At 42.7% G+C, this 21,763-nt stretch overlaps 1 protein-coding gene across 11 annotated transcripts in view; it reads left to right on the top strand.

Annotated features, from left to right (window-relative positions):
* Positions 1-21,763, top strand: part of NCAM1 (neural cell adhesion molecule 1) — a 462,617-nt gene that overhangs the window by 427,351 nt on the left and 13,503 nt on the right. For all 11 annotated transcript variants that reach the window (XM_033917705.1, XM_033917707.1, XM_033917704.1 and 8 more), the window contains 2 exons: positions 16,201-16,408; positions 18,133-18,249. In XM_033917705.1, coding sequence (XP_033773596.1) covers positions 16,201-16,408; positions 18,133-18,249 — 325 coding nt within the window. The remainder of the gene's footprint in view (positions 1-16,200; positions 16,409-18,132; positions 18,250-21,763) is intronic.

Below are 21,763 nucleotides of genomic sequence, written 5' to 3'. Positions count from 1 at the left end.
CAAGAAATTCAGGTGTTTATAAGGGGATTTGGGGAAAAAAAAGAACCCTCTAAAAATTAAAGGCAATCTTTGAATGTGCTTTAAAATGGAGGCCGCATCCATATCCATTTGCAAAACAAATAGCATTTCCACTTTAGCTTAATGGGATCTTCCTTTAACTCTTCTACCCTTGTCTTGATATTGAACCTGCAGCGAGATAATTGAGAGCTGCCACCGCCATGCGAGGGAACGATGTGCTGCTGCCCTGTAAGACAGAAGGAAGGGCTGAAGATCGGGGTGGGGAGGAATGCAACCTGCTCTTCCTAAACCTTTTCAAGTGCCGGTTACTCGTGAGCCCATGGTTTTAACCCGTGCCCGTGGGTTTAAAGTGGAGTTGCACTATGGCATGTTCTGGAACAGAACAGAACAGAACACACCGTGGTGCAGCCCTGCTTTAAACCCGCGGGTTAAAACCATGGGCTCGCACTGCAGAGAAGGACAGCAGAGAGCAGGCGAGTCGGAAGGGACGTGGGCAACTGGTCCTCAGCAGTCGCTTGTTTTTGGATTGGCCAGCCCAATCAGTGTTTCTTTGTTGGTTTAGTGAATTACTGCCTTCCTACTTATGCATGCATTTCCCCTCATTTGCATGTGCGGATCGGGTACGAATAGGATCGGCCATAAGGTTAGTGAATCGGGTTGGGATCGCAAAATGGTCAGGACACGATCGGTAAGGTTAGTGAATCTAGCCCTTAGACCCATAAACCAAAAGAGTTTTTCTCTGGTTTACCATAGAGTGGTAATCATAGGCCCTCCTAACTATAGAGCTCAGATTGAGCCACTGTGAAGAAAACCTTCTTGTTCTAATCTAGATTTCCGTTTATGAAAAGTATATTTCTTAAAATAAATAAAAATTACAAAAACTAAGAAACAGTAATCTCAATTGGCCTCATTCTGTACATGTTCCTGTTCAGCAAAAGTCCATAGTCCATCTGTAACCAACTTTTTCCTTCCCCCTTGCCTTGCCATGGTTCTTCATAGCCAAGAGCTGATTACCACTGTGGCTGCAAGGCCAGTGCAAAGGTATTAGATACCTAAGGCGAACTGTCAAACTTCCATTTCCCTATTCCAAATTTAATTGTCAGGTCACTATTGAGATACTGATATTTATGCTCACTAATTATCCCAACAAGCCAGCCACATAAACACACTTTTAATTGGGGTGGTGCCAGGCAATAATACACACTGTTGTAGAACAATAGGGCACACTACGTGAGCAAAGACAACATTGCACTTGAAACAAAATATAGATTTATAAATATTAGAGAAAGAAAGAAGCAGAATAAAATGAAGAATCCTGCAAATGACATGGAAAACTAAGCAAAACAGAATATTTGTCCTGCAGACTCTTACCCCCGGATTCTGTAACTGGTGCCCAAGTCGGCAGTTGCCTTAAAACTGGCCACTGATCGCATGTCAATTACTCAAGGTTACAGAATTGTGCCTATTCAGCCAAGATAAGCAGCTTAAATGTAGGCCCGGAAAACCCTGGTCTACATTTCAGCCACCTATCTTTGCTGCTTGATCGCAACAGCCATAAGCTGATTGTGGCAGGGGAATTCCCCCCCCCCCCCCAATCATCTGAACTGGCAGGGCTGCCTCTTGAAAATGGCCTTCTCCTTCCGGCTGGCCTTCCTTACACAGGTATGGGGGGGTGACAGCGGCAAGTGGGAATGGGTATCCCTCCTGCTGCTGAAGGGGTAGTTTGTTTGGGGGGGCGGCAGCAGCAGAGGGGCAGCTTGATTGGTTGGCGACAGTGGCAGTGGGAAGGAGTGGGCATCCCTCCTATGGGTTGATAGGTTCTCTGCCTGAAGCAGTTGGCTCAGCTGATTGTAGCAGGGGAATTCCCCCCTCCAATCAGCTTGTGCCAGCAGGACTCCCCACGGCTTCGGGGAGCTCTGCCGGCTTATCTGATGGGAGGGATTCTCCTGCTGCGACCAACTTATGGCTGCTGCTGTCTAGCGGCAAAGATAGGCAGCTAAAATGTAGGCCAGGGATTTCCGGACCTACATTTAAGCCACCTATCTTGACATGAATCATGGCTAGGTAGCTGCTTTAGCCCGCCTAATGCCACTTCCGGCATTGGCCATGCCTACTTTGGTGTTCCGTGGTCTAAAGCGGCTTCATAGCCGCAATGCCAGCTGCCTTTTATTTAGGCATTGGTAGTCGCTTAACTCTGCCATATTTTGCCGTTTCTGTTGCCATTTTTCCATTAACTTAGGCATCAGCAGAGCGTCTAATGATGCATACGTTTAGTCACTGGTTATAGAACTTCCCCCTTACTGTCCAGCACTGTTCATTTGGGTTCATAGACAAAAGCGTGTGACGACAAAGGCGCGCTGACAACCCAGCGCAGACAACTGAGTGCAAGGCGGAAGCGCGCCGAGGAAAAACAGTATTTTAAGGGGCTCCGACGGGGGGTGTTGGTGGGGGAACCCCCCCCACACACACACACACTTTACTTAACAGAGATCGCGCCGGTGTTGTGGGGAGTTTGGGGGGTTGTAATCCCCCTCATTTACTTGAAACTTAACTTTTTCCCTCTTTTTTAGGGAAAAAGTGAAGTTTTCAGTATAATATGCGCTGGGTTGTCTGCGCGCCTTTGACCTGTCACCGTTAATTTGCTTTGAATATAGTTGCCTTTGCTACCTCCAGAATCTGCTGCCCTAAGTAGCTGCTTGTTCTATTTAGTGCTTAGGCTAGCTCTGTGTGGCTTCAGTGTGTTTGATGGTCCTGCCTAGTTGAGATTCAGTGTGTTATAGCACATGGTGCTGTGTTTCATTTTGCTTACTCAAATACAAAAAAATTGGTAAAGGTTTCCCTGCAAAACCAACACTGGAATGGAAGTTGCACCACAGGCTCAATCAATGAATGAACTTAATAATTCAATAAAGGGATTTCAGTCCAATTATCCCTACGAGTAACCAAAGGCCCCGGGCAGGTATTCATGAGTGACTAGCACTTAGACCGAGGGTCTAAATAAATCCTGCCCAGTACATCATAATGCCCTTATGTTTTTTTTTAAATAACCTTAAGCAATAAATATAAAGTGCAAACGTGCATCCAGTGTGGGGACAAGGAAACTATAGGAATGTTTTAATAAAACCAAAAAAGAAGAAATTGGGAACAAAAAATTCAAAAACTAAGTGAAAATAACATCCCCTAATCCATAAATAAGTGAATAAATAAATAGTTTCAAAAATTCATATAAAGAGTTCATATAAAAATTCAACAATTCATGTCAAAGTTCATATCCAAGCACCATTGTGTCACCAGTATTGAATAAATGGAAAGTCAGTAAGAAAAAGTCATGAGATGGCATTACAAAAACAGTTAATCAAACTGTCCAACCAAGTTCACCAGTTCATATGTTCCGATTAGTATTGATACTATGTCTCCGTTCTTTTGAATAAATAAGGAGCAAAGGAAACATTTACAAAGTCAATCAGTCAAAATACTTAGCTGAAGCAATTGAGATCTCCGTTTCATATATACGAGTTCATAATAGCGCAAAAATCTCCACTCGACAGGCCCTGTTTCTATGTCTTCTTCAGGAGGGAGAGATGAAAAAACACTAGATTCTCCAGTCCGGGAGCTGACAACAAAATTTAATAGTCCAATACACCCCACTCTATTCACAGCGGCACAATCACGCTGAAGCTGAAGGGAAATTCTGTAAATGGTGTCTAAAAAGATAGGCACCTATAATATAGACGCATATCTCTTGTCAATTACATGTAGGTGCCTATTGGGTTTTTGGTTTTTTTTAATATACCGCCTATCAAGGTTATCTAAGCAGTTTTACAATCAGGTACTCAAGCATTTTCCCTATCTGTCCTGGTGGGCTCACAATCTATCTAACGTACCTACGGCTATGGAGGATTAAGTGACTTGCCCAGAGTCACAAGGAGCAGTGCGGATTTGAACCCACAACCCCAGGGTGCTGAAGCTGTAGCTTCAACCACTGCGCCTAACTTAAAACTGTAATGTAGGCCATGGTTTTAAAGGCCTACATTGTAGGCACCTAATTCATTTAGAGAATTGTTCCTAAATCCTTCTCCACCCCCTGGAACAAAAAAAAGTAGAAAATCACTGGACTAAATGTATAGCCCTCGACGGAGACTGCCCCAACTTTGTTGATTGGGCTAAGAACTTTACAGCAGCCCCTCTTAGAATCCATTAGATGGAGCATTGAGCCCCACCACTAACTGCATAGCGACAGTATTCCACTTTAACAAATAAAAAAAACATTTAGGGGGAATAGCAGGCTACTCCCACTTTTAACACGAAAGGGTAAGCTCACAAATAATAAAAAGAAAGATGAGTATATGACAATACAGAAACAATAATTATACTATGGGGCTCATAATCGAAACAGAAAAACGTCCAAAAACCGGCCTAAGTCGGCACTTGGACAATCATAAGTCAAAAACGTCCAATTGCCAATAATAAAACTGGGTTTTGGATGTATTTAAAAACGACCTAGGCCTTCATAGTGCCGCTGAATGACCAAAGCTAAATGGGGTGTTTCAGGAGGAGTGTCAAGGGCAGGAGTTGGGCGGGATGTGGGCCGGCTTAGACTTAGTCGTACAGCATGTATAACCGAAAGTTTTACAACAGAGCCTAGACGGAACTTGGACATTGTGACTTAGACCATGTAAAACATGGTCTAAGTCACAAAAACCCACCTAACCTCACCAGATAAGCACTGCAAACACATAACACAGACCCCCACACACTACCCCAGTGATCACCGACCCCCCCAACCCCCATAAAAATATTAATCACACCTTTAAAATTCAGCCTCCAGACCATCATCACCTGGCAGCCTGGCATAGGGAAACCTTGTCGTCCAGCAACAGAAGCGGCTTAAGCCATCTTGGAGGTGGGTTAGGGACTCATGCAGAGGAGGACCCATGCCCATAAGCCCCTGTAATCACTGCATTGATAATGAAACATGTGCACTCCCCTATACACCCCAAAAACCCTTTTGTACTGGCATATAAGTGGCTCCTGCAGCCATAAGGGCTATTGGGGTGGTAGATAAGTGGGTCTAGGGGATTCTGGAGGTGGTTTGGGGGGCTCACCATGACCTATAAGAGAGCTGTAGTGAGGAGAAGACATGGCACCCTTTTTGTGAAATTCACAGCAGTGCCCTATAAGGTACCCCACTATTTAGGTGCCATGTCTGGGTGTTCAGTCCATCACTTTGCAGACCCCTCCCACGTCCAACAGGGCTTGTTCTAGGCGTTTTTCACTTGGACGAAAATGTGTTATAAAGATGGACGATTTAGCGATTTGGATGATCAGATCTGCAGGACGTATAGTTAGACGATTTTCGAAACAAATAAAAATTTTGGACGTATTTTTAGCTATAAATGACAATATTATTATTAAGACTTAGCCAAAAGGAAAGATATATAAACTATAAAGAGTTTTACCTCATGCAAAATTGTCATTTCTTTAATAAGACATTAATTATTTTTTCTGAGGCCCTCCAAGTACCTACAAATCCAAAATGTGGCCCTGCAAAGGGTTTGAGTTTGAGACCACTGAACTAGAGAGAATAAATATAATGCACTTCCCTCTATAACAGTGTCTCTCAAATTGTGTGTCACGGCACAGTGGAGCCCCAAAGAGATTCCAGAATTTTGCTTTATTTTTAAAAATTCCCTTCCTAAGTATACACTAGAATAGATGATATGGATGACGTGTATACAAGAGTCTGTTAATGGTATGAGCGTCTGTGTGTGTAAGGATACAACCACCCAGACAAGGTTCATTCTATGACGTGATTGATCCTTGAAAACTAATGGCAAGTAATTTTATTTTTTTTATGCAGTAGTTATCCTAACTTGAGCAGCAAAGTGATCAAGGCTTTGTTGTCGAACTTGGATTTTCAGCTCTGACAGCAATTAAATTTTAAAAAAGAGTGAACGACTGCAGATGGTGGATGATGAAATGCGTGTTTTGCTTGTCGACTATCAAGCCACGTTTTGAGTTCATTTACACTCAAAAACAAGCACAGCCATTGCATTGATTAGCAATTCTATTGACTTTAGTTTCACCATTCTTACAATTACCCATAGATAACTTAAAGAACTTTAAATAAATAACTCTCAAATTTAATTTTTTGTTGGTTTTGCAATTTTATAGTTTCAGTTATAATGTGCCGCAAAAAAAACATTTGCTTTGTTAGTGTGCTAGAGCTAAGAAAAGTTCAAGAGACCTGCTCTAGGATTAACAAAACTGGCCAATAACCACAGCAAAGTTCCACACAACATTATATTTATTCCCTCTAATTCTGTAATTCTCAACCTTTCTTCCGTTGTGACACACCTGACAGATAATGTTCACATGGGTGACACACTGAACACAATTGGCAATTGAGCAAAGGAAAAAAAAATCTGAAATATTTAATTGTAGCTAAGAATGATGTAAGGGAAATAAGTTCACATACACAAACTCACTTAAGAAAGAAAGTACTGTAATGATATCAAGAAAAGAGATTCTTCCTTGATGACAAGAGACGAGCAAGCGGCCAAAATTAAATAAAGTAACACTTCCCCCTCTTCTATTAAACTGAGCGTCAGGAGCAGCGCAGGCCATTCAGCGCAGCTCTCTACACTACAAACTGCTAGTGCAGTTTAATAGAAGAGGGGGTTAGTTAAGAAGATACATCTGTATCAAAATAACCAAAAATGATAATACACAGTTATTATTATCATTATTATTATTGTGATACCGTTGTATCTTCTTAACTAAGTGTTACTTTATTTAATTTTGGCCACTTGCTCTTCTTTCGCCATCAAGGAAGAATCTCTTTTCTTGGTAAGGGAAATAAGAGCATGAATATAGCCATACTGGGCAGACTGATTGTCTATCTATCTCAATATCCTGCCTTCATTAGTGAGTGCCTAGACCAGGGGAGAATGTAAACAATGGTGGTGACTGCCAAGGTCAAAAGAGGGGTGGGCTGCAACATTTTTATTTGAGACTGGTGACAGAAGTAGGACAGGATGTGAGATTTTAAGTATCTGACTTCTTCATAGTTATACACTTAGAGGGGCGTAATTTAAAAAAAGGTCTAAGTTCCCTTTTGGCCTAAGGCCCTAAACGTTGAAAGTAGAAGCAGGGAAAATGTCCATTCAAAAAAAAAAGGTCCAAAATGAGGTTTTTTTAAAATAATGGCTTGCCTCTAAGATCAGCCGTTTAAACGCCCAGACCACCACTATGTCTAAACTTACACAATATAATCAACCTAAAAAAAGCCTAAGTCTCAAACGCCCAAAACAAGGGCTTTTAGGCGAAGGAGGGGCCAGTCCTTCACCTAAAAGCTGGATTCTGTAACCGTGGTCTGTCAAAGAGAACACCAGTTATAGAATCCCCCCCCCCCAGCAACGAGCGAGGCAGGAGGCAGCCCTACCCCCAACCCCCACTAAGATACGGGCAGGAGGGATCCCAGGCTCTCCTGCCCTCGGTGTACCACCCCCCATTATTGCCCCCCCAATCCCTCGATCGGTGACCCCACCCCCCGTATCTTCAGAAAGTTAGACAGACGGACAGGTCCCAAGCCCATCCGTCCGGCAGGCCCGTCATCTGTTGAATGGCGGACCTGATTGGCCTAGGTGCCTCAAACCCCGCCCACAGGTAGGGTCTGAGACGCCTGGGCCAACCGGAATCGGCCCAGTAGCCTTAGGCCCCTCCTTTAGGCGGGGCCTTAGGCACATTGGGGAACTACCTAAGAGCCCACAGACTTTTGCCTATAGTATCTAGAAGTATCTCATCCTGAAAAGGATGGGAATGGTATTTTAAAATTCAGGTGGAGAGAAACCCACAGATGGACATGTTTGGCTTGTTGATACCCAATGGTTAGAATACACTGATAATCTGAAAGAAGCCATACTTTACCTGTGCACAAGTTAATGCAAGAAGGCCAATTAAGAATGTACAAAATCCTACCTTATATGTGCCAGTTGCAAGAAAGCTGGAACGAAAATATAGAGTCTGTCGTAGTTTGATGTAGTCTTAACTGCTTCACCAATTAAAAGATCACTCCAGCACTCCATTTGGCAATGATCTCAAAAAATGAATGATATATCAAAGCTTTATGCTAAGCTTGAGGATAACAGTGCATCAACTCTGCATGGTGCAACATATGCACCAATATCTAAATAAATAAAGACATTCTCAAAAGGGGATGGAATATATTGCCTTTCTGTGGTTACAACGAAAACAATTTACATATCATATACAGGCACTTATTTCTACTTGGTACAACAGAGGTTAAGTGACTTGACCAGAGCCACAGTGCTGCAGTAGGAATCAAACCCAGTTTCCCTTGGTTCTGAAGCCACTGCACTAACCATTAGGCTGCTCTTCCATGTCCAAGTAAACAAGGACAATTTCTTGGAGTACTGTAATTAGCTAGTCCTGAGAAGTGTAAAAAAGAACCTAATTAATTTACATAGGAAAACTGACCTTTACATAAGGCCAAAGAGACTGGTATGGCTGAGTAGCTTGTCTCTTGTGAAGATGTCAATGAAAGACTAGCTGTTGTCCCTTGTACAATGAAAACCCATGTTGGGAACAACGTAAAGAAGATGCTTGATTTAATAAAAGACCATTCTATCACTCTTCAAACCCTCTCATTTGCCACAGCAAAGTAACCAACCTTTTCTACAGAACAGTACTTCCCCTTTTGAAGGCATTTCATTTTTTTTATTAACCAGGATATGAATTAATGGCTAAACCAAAAGCAGAAGGATCAACAGCAGCAATAGATTGAAGACAGATTGAACAGGTCAAGGTCCCATTTGCAGTCCAGTTGAAAGCTACCTCCAGTTTTCAAAAAATGGATAGTATAGCTATTCTTTTCATTGCTAGGGACAGAATACAGCTTATCAGGAAGTCCTGGAAGACAATGAGCAAAGGACAAATGGATTTTAAAAAAAATATTTAGTCAGTATTTCTTTCATTAGATTGCCCTGTTCAAATTTCCAAACCAGTCTGCTGCCAAAAGGTTGACTGCAGGAGTAGATGGAATCTGCGCTGGGAGAAAACAAAGGAACATTTCCCAAAATTATAAATGAACAAGGGCTTGTTCACCAGATTGTTCTGAGTTTCAGTGAAATCAGGAAGTTGAAGGTGAATGATGGAACTGAGAAATCTGAAAGAAACTGCAAATCATTCTTTCCATCTTGGAGGTGAAGGACTTTATAATCATTCCACGCAATGCAATTTCGCTGAGTTAACTTCCAGTCTGTGGCATTAGCTTTATATGTGCCCCCTCCCTTCCCTTCAATCTGAATCCCCCTCCCTCCCAAACCTAAGTTGAGAAGGGCTGAATGAGCTCCCCCCCCCCTTGCTGGCCTAGCGAGTGCAAATGGCAGGCACAATGTCCACTCTCCTGCCTCTTGTGGCTCCTACAAAAGGCTGCAACCTCTAGTGCAGTGTCCCACAAACTTTCTCGAACCATGGCACACTAAAGGTAGTGGTCGTGGCTTGAGGCACCTGGAAGTGTGCAGATAGCGCCGTGATGACATCAACATGTCGATGTACATGTGTGTGAAGGTCCAACAGGTGGGTCCTGAGACGCCAGTGGGGGGTGCCAGAAGGGAAGAGGGCCAGAGAGAAGGATAGGTGCTGGAGCCCACTGATTGTCTACAGGATGTGCCCCTCGCCACGAGAGGCACATCCTGTACGCAGTCAGCTGGTGCCGGTGCCTCTCCTCCCCAGTGTACCATGGCACACTGAAATCTCAGGAGGCACACTAGTGTGCCTTGGCACACAGTTTGAGATACACTGCTCTAGTGGCATGTCAAAGGAGGAAGCAAGGATCTTTTCCATTAATGGAAGTTCTCCAAAGATGAAGTATGTGGACCCATTCACTTTTTAAAATAGTTGACACTTGAGTTCTGCATTGTGAAGAGTTATGGATTTGAGATTATATATATATTTATTTATTTGTTCATTTTTATAGCCCGTCCTCCCCAGGAGCCCAGAATAGGTTACAATAAAATTAACTCCCCTAACTGTCCCGGAGGCTCACAATCTAGCTAAAGTATCTGAAAAAACAATTATTAAATAGTAAAGATATAACAATTAAAAGAATAAAATTAAGGTAAATAAAAAATAGAAGTCTATCACTGGCCGAAGCTAATCTCTGGATCCCAGCCGTGGGCTAAGGGAGGAGGCACAACCAATGGGGGTTTACATATATTATATGCAATACTTTTCTCTGCCCTTAGTGGACTTACAAGTACCTAGGGAAATAGAGGGTCACAATGAGCTGGTTTCCCAGGTTCTCAGTCCACTGCATTAACCATTAAGCTACTAGTCCACTCATGAGGCAGCCGCTGTATGGAAACTCTGATACATGCTCCAAAAAACTTTCTCTAGATTATTCTTAGTTCTTAGTTTAGCAATGCGTAAAGTCTGCATCAGCATTCTTGAAAGACTTCACACAGTCTGACCTATTCTGCCGACTACAAAGAATACCCATTACAGGTAAGTAACTTCGCTATCTGTTCATCTGCAGAGATGCCAAGTTACTTAGTTCCAGGCTAGTGATTTGGGGGATAGTCCTGGATTTCTGACCACCCCATCCTAGTACATTACTGGTATGCAGCACTGATTTCAAAAGGCAGAATCAGACACTACCAACAAATCCCACATTGCTTTGGGATGTAAGCTCGAAACCAGGACGGGCCAAAAAGTATCCAACCTAGAACTGGATAACTTGGCATCTCTGCATAGGCCTGCAAAAGCAGGCCTTGCTCCATATGACAGGGGAATAACTCATGACTCTTCACAGCTCTGTTGGCTGCTAGTTCTCAAGTATACCTACTTAGGCACCCAAGTTAATTCAAGAATGCCATTAAAAATTACCAAAAAAAAAAAATAAATGTGAGGTTGACGTGCCTAACGGTGCCTAAATAAAAGGTACCAAAATTGCACCTATGTAGGTGCTTAGGCTGCAGAACACCAAAGTAGGTGTGGCCAACGGCAAAAGTGTTGTTAGGCAGCTTAAAGCACCTATGTAGGTGCAATTCACGCAAATAAGCACCGGAAATGTAAGCCCGGAAAACACTGGTCTACATTTCCGGTGCATATTTTTGCCGGGGATCCCAAAAGTAGTCCACAGCTTGCCATCAGCTGATCGAGTCAGGGGAATCCCTGATCAACTGAGCCAACAGGATTCCCTGAAACCGTGGCTTTGGGAAGTTCTGCCAGGTCAGCTGATTGGGGATTCCCCTTGCCATGATTAGTTGAATCAGCAGGGAGATCCCTGATTCTTCTCTTCCTCTCACCCACCGATCCCACAAGCACCCCTCCAAAGAGAGCCTACTCCTGCTGAACCCGACGCCCCACACACCCCTCCACAATCCCCTAGTACCTTTGGATGGAAATCTGACAGAAGGGATGCCTACTTCCTCTTGCCGACAGGCCCGCCTCTTCAAAATGGCAGGTCTTACCCTTCCCAGCACCCTGGGATGCACTGGGAGGGGCCTAAAACTCAATGACCAATGCAACTAAGGCACCTTCTATGGGAGGTGCCTAGGCCAATCAAGCCCCTCCCAGTGCATCCCAGGTTGCACTGGGAAGGGGACTAATGCCCTAATTGGCCTAGGTGCCTAGGACCCCTACTATGGGTGGGGCCTTGGGTGCCTGGGCCAATCAGTCTTAAGCCCCTCCCTGTGCATTACAGGGTGTACCGGGAAGGCCCGCTATTTTGAAGAGATGGGCCTGCTGGCTGGAGTGAGTGGGCATCTCCTGCTGGTTTTCCATCCAAAGGTACGAGGGGTGTGTAGGGAAGTTGGGGTGGGTGGGGTTTGGGCTTGGAGGGTGGAGACTGTCTTTGCAGGGATGCCGAGGGGGATCATTGGATGGAGGGAGAGATAAATTGCGGATCACTCTGCTGGTTCTGCTAATCACAGCAGGGGAATCCCAAATTAGCTGAGCCGGCAGGAGTCTCTGAAGCTGTGGTTTCAGGGAGTCCTGCCAGCTCAGCTGATTGGGGATTCCAAGCTATGAACTATTTTTGGGATCCCCTGGCAAAGATAGGCGCTGCAAATAACATCACCACACCAGGTTGTATGAGGTTTTGACCTGTTATATCATATTATGTATTGCCATGCTTTTGAGTACTAACATGCTCCCCTATCATGTGATGCTCTACATTACTATACCCTGTTCTACTTTATTATGTAAACCCTGTTATCCCTTATTATACAAACCCCGTTGTGCTTTATCATGTATACCCAGTTATGTCTTATTATGTATGTAATCTTGTAAACTGTTCTGAGCTCTTCTGGGAGGACGGGATATAAATCCAAATAAATAAATGTAGGCCTGGGTTTTCCGGGCCTACATTTCCAGTACCTATCTTTGTGTGAATCGCACCTACATAAGCACTTTAGGACACAACGCCAATTCTGGTTGGCACTTCTGGCACCCTCACGTGATTGACATGCAATCGGTGGCCGCTTTTAAGGTGGCTGCCAACATGGGGGCCGGTTAGAAAATCCAGACGGAAATGCGTGCTAAGCTATTATTCTATAAAGGATGCTCCATGCAGGGCATCCCTTAGAGTACTAGATTAGCACGGATCATCCTGGTGCCGAAGCTTGGGCACCATTTATTGAATTTGACCTAAGTGTATAACTATCTGGATCAAACTGTGACTGCAGAAAGCCTATCCTAACTTTATCTAGACAGTGCCAAATCCACTTGTTCAGCTCCAGTCACTGTCTAGCAACAATTCTATAAAGCCGCATTAAGAATTAGGTGCCCCAATTTGGCGCAACAGATTTTCGATGCCAGATTTGGTGTAGTCATTGGCAGGATTCTTTTAGGATTTTATCCAACAAGATTCTTATTGGAATGTTAATGTTCCAAGGAGACCTGCAGAATTAAATACAAAGAATCTCTGTAATAGTTTTAGCATTCAGTTAGGGTTCTCTGGGGTCCAAAATCTAACTGAATCTAGTTAGTGAATATTGACATTTGTCGTTATTGGATTTATCAAAACCTGAGAGAATTTGGTTTGATAAATACTGTTATAAGTTAATGTAATTGTGCATGCAAAAGTCCTGTTTTATTTTAGGAGGACAGAGAACCTTGTTTTCTAATTAACACTCATCAACTGAAGAAAAGCTGGAAAGCTGAAGAACAAGTAAAACGGATGAATTTGCAAGAACAAGATGATTGCCATGGAAGATATTATGAATAAGATTAGAGCAAGAGAAATACAAACATTCCATATACAACTACAAATCCAATTAGATAAACTGAGGAGAAAATTTAAGGAAATGCAGGAGCAAGAACAGGTTGAAAAACAGCTTGAGACAAAGGAGGCAATAGAGACAGAAGGCAGAGGTTTCAGCATCCTCTGAGGAAGAGGAGGAATCTTTTCGATTCCAAGAAAGAAACGTAGATGAAAAAGATTTTGTGGAAATAGAAAGTTCCACAAAAGAAATTTTGAGAGAAGTCATTCAAGACCCTCTGAGTGAAGAATTACCTCAGGAGAAGCTGAAGCTGGAGGATGTTAAAGAGCAGTTGGAAAATGGTGAAACATGTGAAGCTTCTGGAGAGAAAAAAAAAACAATTAGTAGAGGAGACTGTTGGGTTTGATAGTAAAAAAAAAAAAAAGTGCATAAAGGAGTTGCCATCTTTTATCATAGAAGAAAGTTTCCATTGGGGCTCAAGGTGTGGAAGGAAATAGAAGGAAAACCCAGATGTCTCAATCTGTCCTCCTTTTTCTGGAAATATTTCTTACCGAGTGGTCTAAATAACCAATATACTATCAGTAGTGAATAATCCACTCTAACAGGGAAGTCTATAATCTACATTCGGCACTAAATAGTCGATTTAGTTTTTAATGCCGAGTATATTGCTCCTTTTTCTGGAGCCATACGGTAACCCTAAGTCCACAAGCCGAAGATAATCTCTGCCGGAGCAAGAGGCCATGGTGCCTGAGGAGCAAGGAGGAAAGCAGAACAGAAGTGCTGGCGTCAGTGGCTAGCAGACCCTACTGAGTTTCTGCAATCCTACAGCCAATTGCAAATTTAAATCATATAAATCCAACAAAACTGCCACTGAAATACAAAAAATATTAAATATGCTTATAGATCAGTTCTTCACCAAAACAACCATGAAATCATAACAACTAGAGGTCCACCTTCTGTTCTAATCATAGCACTCAAATTTCAATTTACAATATAATATACTAAATTCATCACATGTATCAAAAATTACAGTATACAGTATATCAAGAAAATGAATATATGAAAAAAAAAATTTCCACTTATAGAAACATGATTGCAGATAAAGGCCAAATGGCCCATCTAGTCTGCCCATCCGCAGTAACCATTATCTCTCTCTCCGAGAGATCCCACGTGCCTATCCCAGGCCCTTTTGAATTCAGACACAGTCTGTCTCCAGCACCTCTTCTGGAAGGCTGTTCCACGCATCTACCACCCTTTCTGTAAAAAAGTATTTCCTTAGATTACGCCAGAGTCTATCACCTCTTAACTTCATCCTATGCAAAAAGAAAAATCCTGGAGATCCAAGATGGCTGTGTGATAGTTTTGGCATCTCTTACCTTTCTCCACAGAGCCGGCTAAAACTGTTTGAATTCTTTTCTTCTCTTGACAAAATGCCGTATACCAAACGGAAAGGAGTTCTGAAACCTCCCAGCCTATGAGCTCAACGCCGGTTCAGCAGACCTTGGAGTGGTATCTGACCCAATTCTCTACCCTTTCACCGAGAGAAGAGGGCCCTGCAATAGGCTTGGACGATGGAGCATCCAGTCTTTGGGGCATGAAGTATCTCTGTCCCCTCCGGATTCCTGCGCACTGCCGTGTCCGGCATTCACACGGGTTGTTCCGGTGGTGAGCCCAGGGGCGGAAGTCACAAGCCTAGGCTCAAGTCAGGAGGGAGGCATACCTGAGGAGATGAACGCCGAAGAATTAACTTAACCGGTGGTGACCCTAGAAAGTATTTGGCGGGTCTTGCAAAGGCTGGATGGTATGCTGGCTAAATCAACTCAAGAGGTACTTAACCTATCTGCAAAAGTAGATAATCTGTCTAAAAACTTTGAGAAATCTAAACAAGATTCTACGGAACAAATGTTGCAGGTTAAAACTGATATAAAAGACCTAAAAGAAACAACAACAACTTTGATTAAGGATAAGAACTTAGTCCATCGAAGGCTAGAACAATTTGAAAATTATAATAACACTTTAACCCTAGTTGATCATAGTAGGATCCTTAATAGATAAAAACAGTAAAAAGGAAAATGAGAGATAATAGGAAAGGATGGAAAATCCCCCAAAAAAATTTTCATGAAAGTAGCATCTTCTTTCACAAAGAAGGGAGAGGAGGGAGGGTTAGCTGGAGTTGATGGGGAGATTATGGGATACAGAGGTAGGAGACTTGCTGTTTCTTATTCAGAGTAATTGTATTATGATGTACGTAAGATCCATTTAATATTGTTTTGATATTTAAAGTACGATTGTATTTTGGTTTTGAAAACTCCAATAAAAATCATTTTTAAAATGAAATGAATTCACATGTGCTAATAGCACTTTGTAGGCATTTTGTTTTCTTCCCTTTTTTTTCTACCTTTCTTCTAGACCAAGGGTTCTCAGCACACCCAGCCAGTCAGGTTTTCATGCTTTCCACAATGAATATGCATAAGACAGATTTGCGTGCAGTGGAGTCAGTGCATGCAAATATTTCTCTAAACCATTTTGGATATTGTGAAAACCAGACTATCTTGATATGTCCTGAGAACTGGGTTCAGAACCCCCTGTTATAGACTAAAAAGTTCAGATAGAGCTCTACAGAATAGATTTATTATCTCATCCAGTTAAATCCAAACAAGCTGATCCAGTCTTATTTCAGTACATGTATAGCTTTATAGTTCTTATTTATGTACGGTATCTTTTTTTTTTTTTTCTTATTTACATATCTTTAAGCAAAATTCAATTTATAACTTCTGTGTAGTGTGAAAAACCAGGACTGCTGTTTGGGTTGACCTGGATGAGCCAACAACCCTGTTAGGTTTGATATTTGGAGATTCTCTATGCCCCCCCCCCCCCCACACACACACACACACACACAAAACTGATGAGTCTCTTTCTTGTGTTTTCTCTGCAGCCAGCCCCAGCGCCAGCTCTGGCCTGGGTACAGGGGCCATCGTCGGGATTCTGATTGTCATCTTTGTCCTGCTGCTGGTGGCTGTGGACATCACCTGTTACTTCTTGAACAAGTGTGGCCTGCTAATGTGTATTGCGGTAAACTTGTGCGGGAAGGCAGGTCCAGGGGCAAAGGGCAAGGACATTGAAGAGGGAAAAGCTGCTTTCTCGTAAGTTGAATTTGTTGAAATCATAAAACACATTATTAAGTGTTATATTTATTGTTAATTTGTTTGGATATATTGTTACACTTATTGTAAATTTGAAAATGAATAAAGAATTTAAAAAAAAAAAAAAATAAATCATAAAACACCGGAAAGAGAATCAGGCCAGATGTATACAGAGAGGCAGGTGGTTTCGAATGCTAAGCTTACTTTTCAGGTAGCTTCGCAAGTATCCGCCCCATGCAAATTTGCTTCCAGGGTATAATGTGTCATCTTGGAGGAAAGGGCTTGAGTTGAGTAAGTCTTTGTTCTTGTAATTGGGGGCCTGGAAATATACCCTTTAGGGCAATTTCTCATTATTGTGTATATATATGTTTATACTGGGAGCAGAAAAAAGAAGGCCTTAAGTTGATATATTGAGCAAGTTTATTAAGTTATGCATATTGCAATAGCAGGGGTTCTTAACCCAGTCTTGGGATACACGAAGCTAGTCTCATTTTCACAATATCCACAGTACCGTATTTTCACGTAGATAACGCGCACCTGTGTAAAACGCGCACACGGGTATAGCGCGCGGGAAACCAAAATATATGTAAAAAAAATTTTGTATACCGCGCACACCCGTATACCGCGCATGCTGCCCCGACTCTCCCGTCGCCGCCTGACTCTCCTTTCGCCCGCCCCGACTCTCCTCTCCCCCTTGAAGTCCTGTCCCCACCCTGAAAGCCTGATGCCCCCCGCCTCGACATCCGATTCACCCCCCCGCAGGACCGCTCCCACCCCCACCCCGAAGGACCGCTCACCTGCACCCCCACCCCGAAGAACCGCTCGCATGCACTCCTACCCGCACACCCATCCTGAAGGACCGCTTGCACCCCCACAGCCTCCCGACGCCCCCCCCTGCCCCCATCATGTAGAAGCTCCTACCGCGTCCTGCTTCCTCTTGGCAGTCCCGGCCCTTCTGTGAGCCCTGCACCTGCGCTGCTTCCTCTTCCGGCGGTCCCGCCCTTTCCCTGACGTCAGAGAAAGGGCGGGACCGCCGGAAGAGGAAGCAGCGCAGGCGCAGGGCTCACAGAAGGGACGGGACCGCCAAGAGGAAGCAGCAGGACACGGTAGGAGCTTCTACATGATGGGGGCAGGGGGGGTCGGGAGGCTGTGGGGGTGCGAGCGGTCCTTCTGGGTGGGTGTGCGGGTGCGGGTGGGAGTGCATGCGAGCGGTCCTTCGGGGTGGGGGTGCGAGTGCAAGCGGTCCTTCGGGGTGGGGGTGCGAGCGGTCCTGCGGGGTGAATCGGACGTCGGGGGGGGGAACAATGTAAAAATAATTTTATACAACGCGCTCACGCGTATAACGCGCAAGGTTATGCACGGTTTGTAAAATTGTGTATAACGCGCGCGTTATATGCGTGAAAATACGGTAATTATGTATGAGATATATTTGCATGCACTGCCTCCATTTTATGCAATCTCTCTCATGTGTATTCACTGTGGCTATCGTGAAAACCTGACTGGTTAAGTGTGTCCTGAGGATTGGAATGAGAAACCCTGCGCTATAGCCTATATATATTTGTATTCTAACAATACATTTTGCTTTCCTTACTACTTAAGTTCTTGTCTTATCTGTAGAGCCATAAAATGAATGAAATTTGATTTTCACAAACATCAGCAAGAATGCTGAGTTGGGGCCAAGTGGGAGCACGCATGAATCTCATGTTATTGACTTTGTGCCATAGGAAAGATGAATCTAAAGAACCAATCGTTGAGGTGCGGACAGAGGAAGAGAGGACCCCTAACCACGATGGAGGGAATCAGACGGAGCCTAATGAGACCACTCCTCTCACAGAGCCCGAGTATGTTGCAGACCTCTTTTTGTTGTCCGTGAATTTTTATTTCAGGATACCACCAGTCAGCCACTGGCTAACATTTCAGCACCCGTTCTAGAGATGCCATTAATGGCATGGAAATTTTTCACCATGTACCAGGCGGGGCAACAGATGTCCTATTCCAGTACGTGAGTTACTTCAGGGAAGAAAGAGAGATGTTGCAATGCTCCTTCTTTTTGTTGCATGGTTTGACATTTATCATATGTTTATTATGGCTAGGTACTATGAAAGATTTTTTTTTTTTTAAACCCCACTTGTCACCACCTAGATTTGGTGACATGACTTTTCTAGATGAGAGTGGGGCCAATATTCAGCCAGTGGCAACAAGTGGCTAGCAAGTGGTCTGAACTAACCCAGATATTCAATGCGGGTCCTGCCATTGAGTATCCGAGTCTAACTGCCATTATGGAAGTTAACAATGCTCCAGCTGATATCCAGACCAATGCCCAGTTAACTTCAGCACATACAGTTAGGATAGCCTTTTAGCTAGTTAGCAGTGTGAATATTGCTGCTAACCTTAGACACTCTGCCTACATCCGCCCCTAACCTGTCCAGTTAACGGATATTCAGTAGCCCTATTGGTTATGTGCCACAAAATATCCCCAATTAGCCCTGGACATCAGCCAGGAGCCTCTCCTGGCCATTTAAATCACTTTGAACATCTACCCCAGTATGTCTCTCTCATACAAGAAAGGCCCATACTTTTCCATTTTCACTGGGAAGCCAATCAGACCTTTCTGGCCCATATGAATCTCCACTGTGAAGAACAGTTTGGCACTGATTCTATAAATGGCACCTAAATTGGTAAGCGCCTAGGGAAATAGTGCCTACCGCAAGTTAATTAAATTTAGGCAGAAAAGGGCAAATAAAGGAGCCAAATCCCCACAAAAGCAAAACAAAGTCCATAGAGTAGGGATAAAGTTGTAGGGAACAACCGAGGATGTGTTGACAAAAGTTCAATAAGATGAGTAAATTCTTCAGTCTGTCTTTATTAGTACATATTCCATGGACCCGACACTAATGAACCTGCATCAGAATAAATTTACCTACTAATTCAATGCATTGTCAATACCATCATCGCATGGATTTCTACTCAGGGTAGACATTAGTTTATTGCACACCATTTTTTAATTTTTTCAAAAATGTGGGAGATATTGTTCAAATAGCTGGATAGAACAATCAATGAATATCTAAAATCTCAGCTTTGTTCTTTTTCTTTAAAAATGTTTCTCTTTTTCTTTCATACATACATAAAGTGCTTCAACATTGTAGTCAATTGTGCGTGAGTGACAAACTTCAGTGGTTATTCAAAGAGCTTCTAAACGTTCATTTATAGTCTTTCTTTGAGTTAAATTTTGTTTATAACCACTGAATAAAGGTGACCTTGTGCAAAAAGTGCTGTAGTGCTGTGTTTTAAACTCCTTCAGGTTACATTTACCCCCCGAGAATTTCTTCGTCAATATTGCTTGTCCTCCCCATGAGAGAGAGCCGATTCACAGTACCCCTCCTGACGAAGAAATTCTCGGGGGGGTAAATGTAACCTGAAGGAGTTTAGAACACAGCACTACAGCACTTTTTGCACAAGGTCACCTTTATTCAGTGGTTATAAACAAAATTTAACTCAAAGAAAGACTATAAATGAACGTTTAGAAGCTCTTTGAAAAACCACTGAAGTTTGTCACTCACGCACAAATGACTACAATGTTGAAGCACTTTATGTATGTATGAAAGAAAAAGAAAAACATTTTTAAAGAAAAAGAATAAAGCTGAGATTTTAGATATTCACACCATTTTTTAATGACATTTATATTTTTTAATGACATTTTAAATGACTTTTATATGTTTTGGTATGACCTCAATTCATTGCACAACACTTATGATCAAACAATATATATTTGTGAGGTTTTATAACTAACTTACTAACCTCCTCCTTTACAAAGCTGCGCTAGCGTTTTTAGCGCCAGCCGGGGTGGTAAGAGCTTGGACGCTCATGGATACATAACGGCAGATAAAGGCCAAATGGTCCACCTAGTTTGCCCATCCTCAGTAATCATTATCTCTTTCTCTCTCTGAGAGATCCCACATGCCTATCCCAGGCCCTCTTGTTCCCTCTCTGTTTCCATCACCTCTTCCGGGAGACTGTTCCAGAACACTAGCACGGCTTTGTAAAGGAGGGGGTTGTATTTTTAAAAAACCTTTCCAAAAAATTGTTACTTTGATATAAAAAATCTTTTGGTATTTTTAAATGTTTAGTGTAAAATAGATTTCATTTTTATTGTCAGCTTTTTTATATATCAGTTTTTATATCTATCATTTCATCATTTGGTTATTTTATAATATTTGTTTATTTTATAACATTTTCTTATAGTTTATGCTAAGTACTTATGTTAAAGTATATGTTTTTCTGTAGACGTTAAGCTTGTGACCCTTGATGCAATCTCTAATACAGACTGTGTCGGGTCCATGAATTATGTACTAATAAAGTCTGATTGAAGAATGTACTCACCTTATTGAACTTTTGTCAACACATCCTTGGTTGTTCCCTACAACTTTATGCCTATTCTGTAATCAAATTTAGGCACTATTCGTAGAATCACACCTATAGGCACCTAAAATACCAGCACCCAACGCTTTACCTGACAAACTCCACACCTAACTACACCTACTTTTTGGGTAGGCGCCAGTAGACGTCATGCCGAATTTGAATTAAGTTGTTTTACAAGTGTTTTTCATAAGAACATAAGATTTGCCACTTCTGGGTCAGACCAGTGGTCCACCGTGCCCAGCAGTCCACTCACGCGGCGGCCCTTAGGTCAAAGACCAGTGCCCTATTTGAGTCTAGCCTTACCTGCGTATGTTCTGTTCCAGTAGGAACTTATCCAACCTTTTCTTGAATCCCTGAAGGGTGCTTTCCCCTATAACAGCCTCTAGAAGAGCATTCCAGATTTCTACCACTCTCTGGGTGAAGAAGAACTTCTTTACATTTGTACAAAATCTTTTCCCTTTCAATTATAACACCAATTTAAAAAATATGAATTACATGCCAAAATTGGCCAGGCGCTGCCAATCTAGCACTGTTTATATAATCAGGCCTTTTATGCTGGAGTCGCACTGACCCCATTGGGTCTTGGCTCTGTAGAGAATACATGCAAACACAGAAAGGCTTAAGTGTGCTCCATGGTTTGAGAATTGTAATGCAGTATCTGCTGGCTGGTTTGTACTACCAACACGCGTATATTACATTTTTTCCTTATTCCAAACCATGCCTTGCCGGCAGTTGCCACGCAATTAGCAATGACAAGTAGACAGAACACCGTGTAAAATTTTTTTTTTTCTGTTAAAAGAGTATACAATTGAAAGGCTGTAGTTATCAGCCCGATTATGATCATTTGTTCTGGTGGAAAAGCACAGGTGGCTATGGTATAATTTCTAGTGGAGAGAGGTGGAAAAACATTATCTGGCTGTGAGGGAGGAACAGCAT

Source organism: Geotrypetes seraphini, chromosome 13 (assembly GCF_902459505.1).
Source record: "Geotrypetes seraphini chromosome 13, aGeoSer1.1, whole genome shotgun sequence".
Lineage (NCBI taxonomy): Eukaryota > Metazoa > Chordata > Amphibia > Gymnophiona > Dermophiidae > Geotrypetes > Geotrypetes seraphini.
Note: the sequence above shows the minus strand (reverse complement) of the source record. Positions and strands in the feature narration are given on the sequence as shown.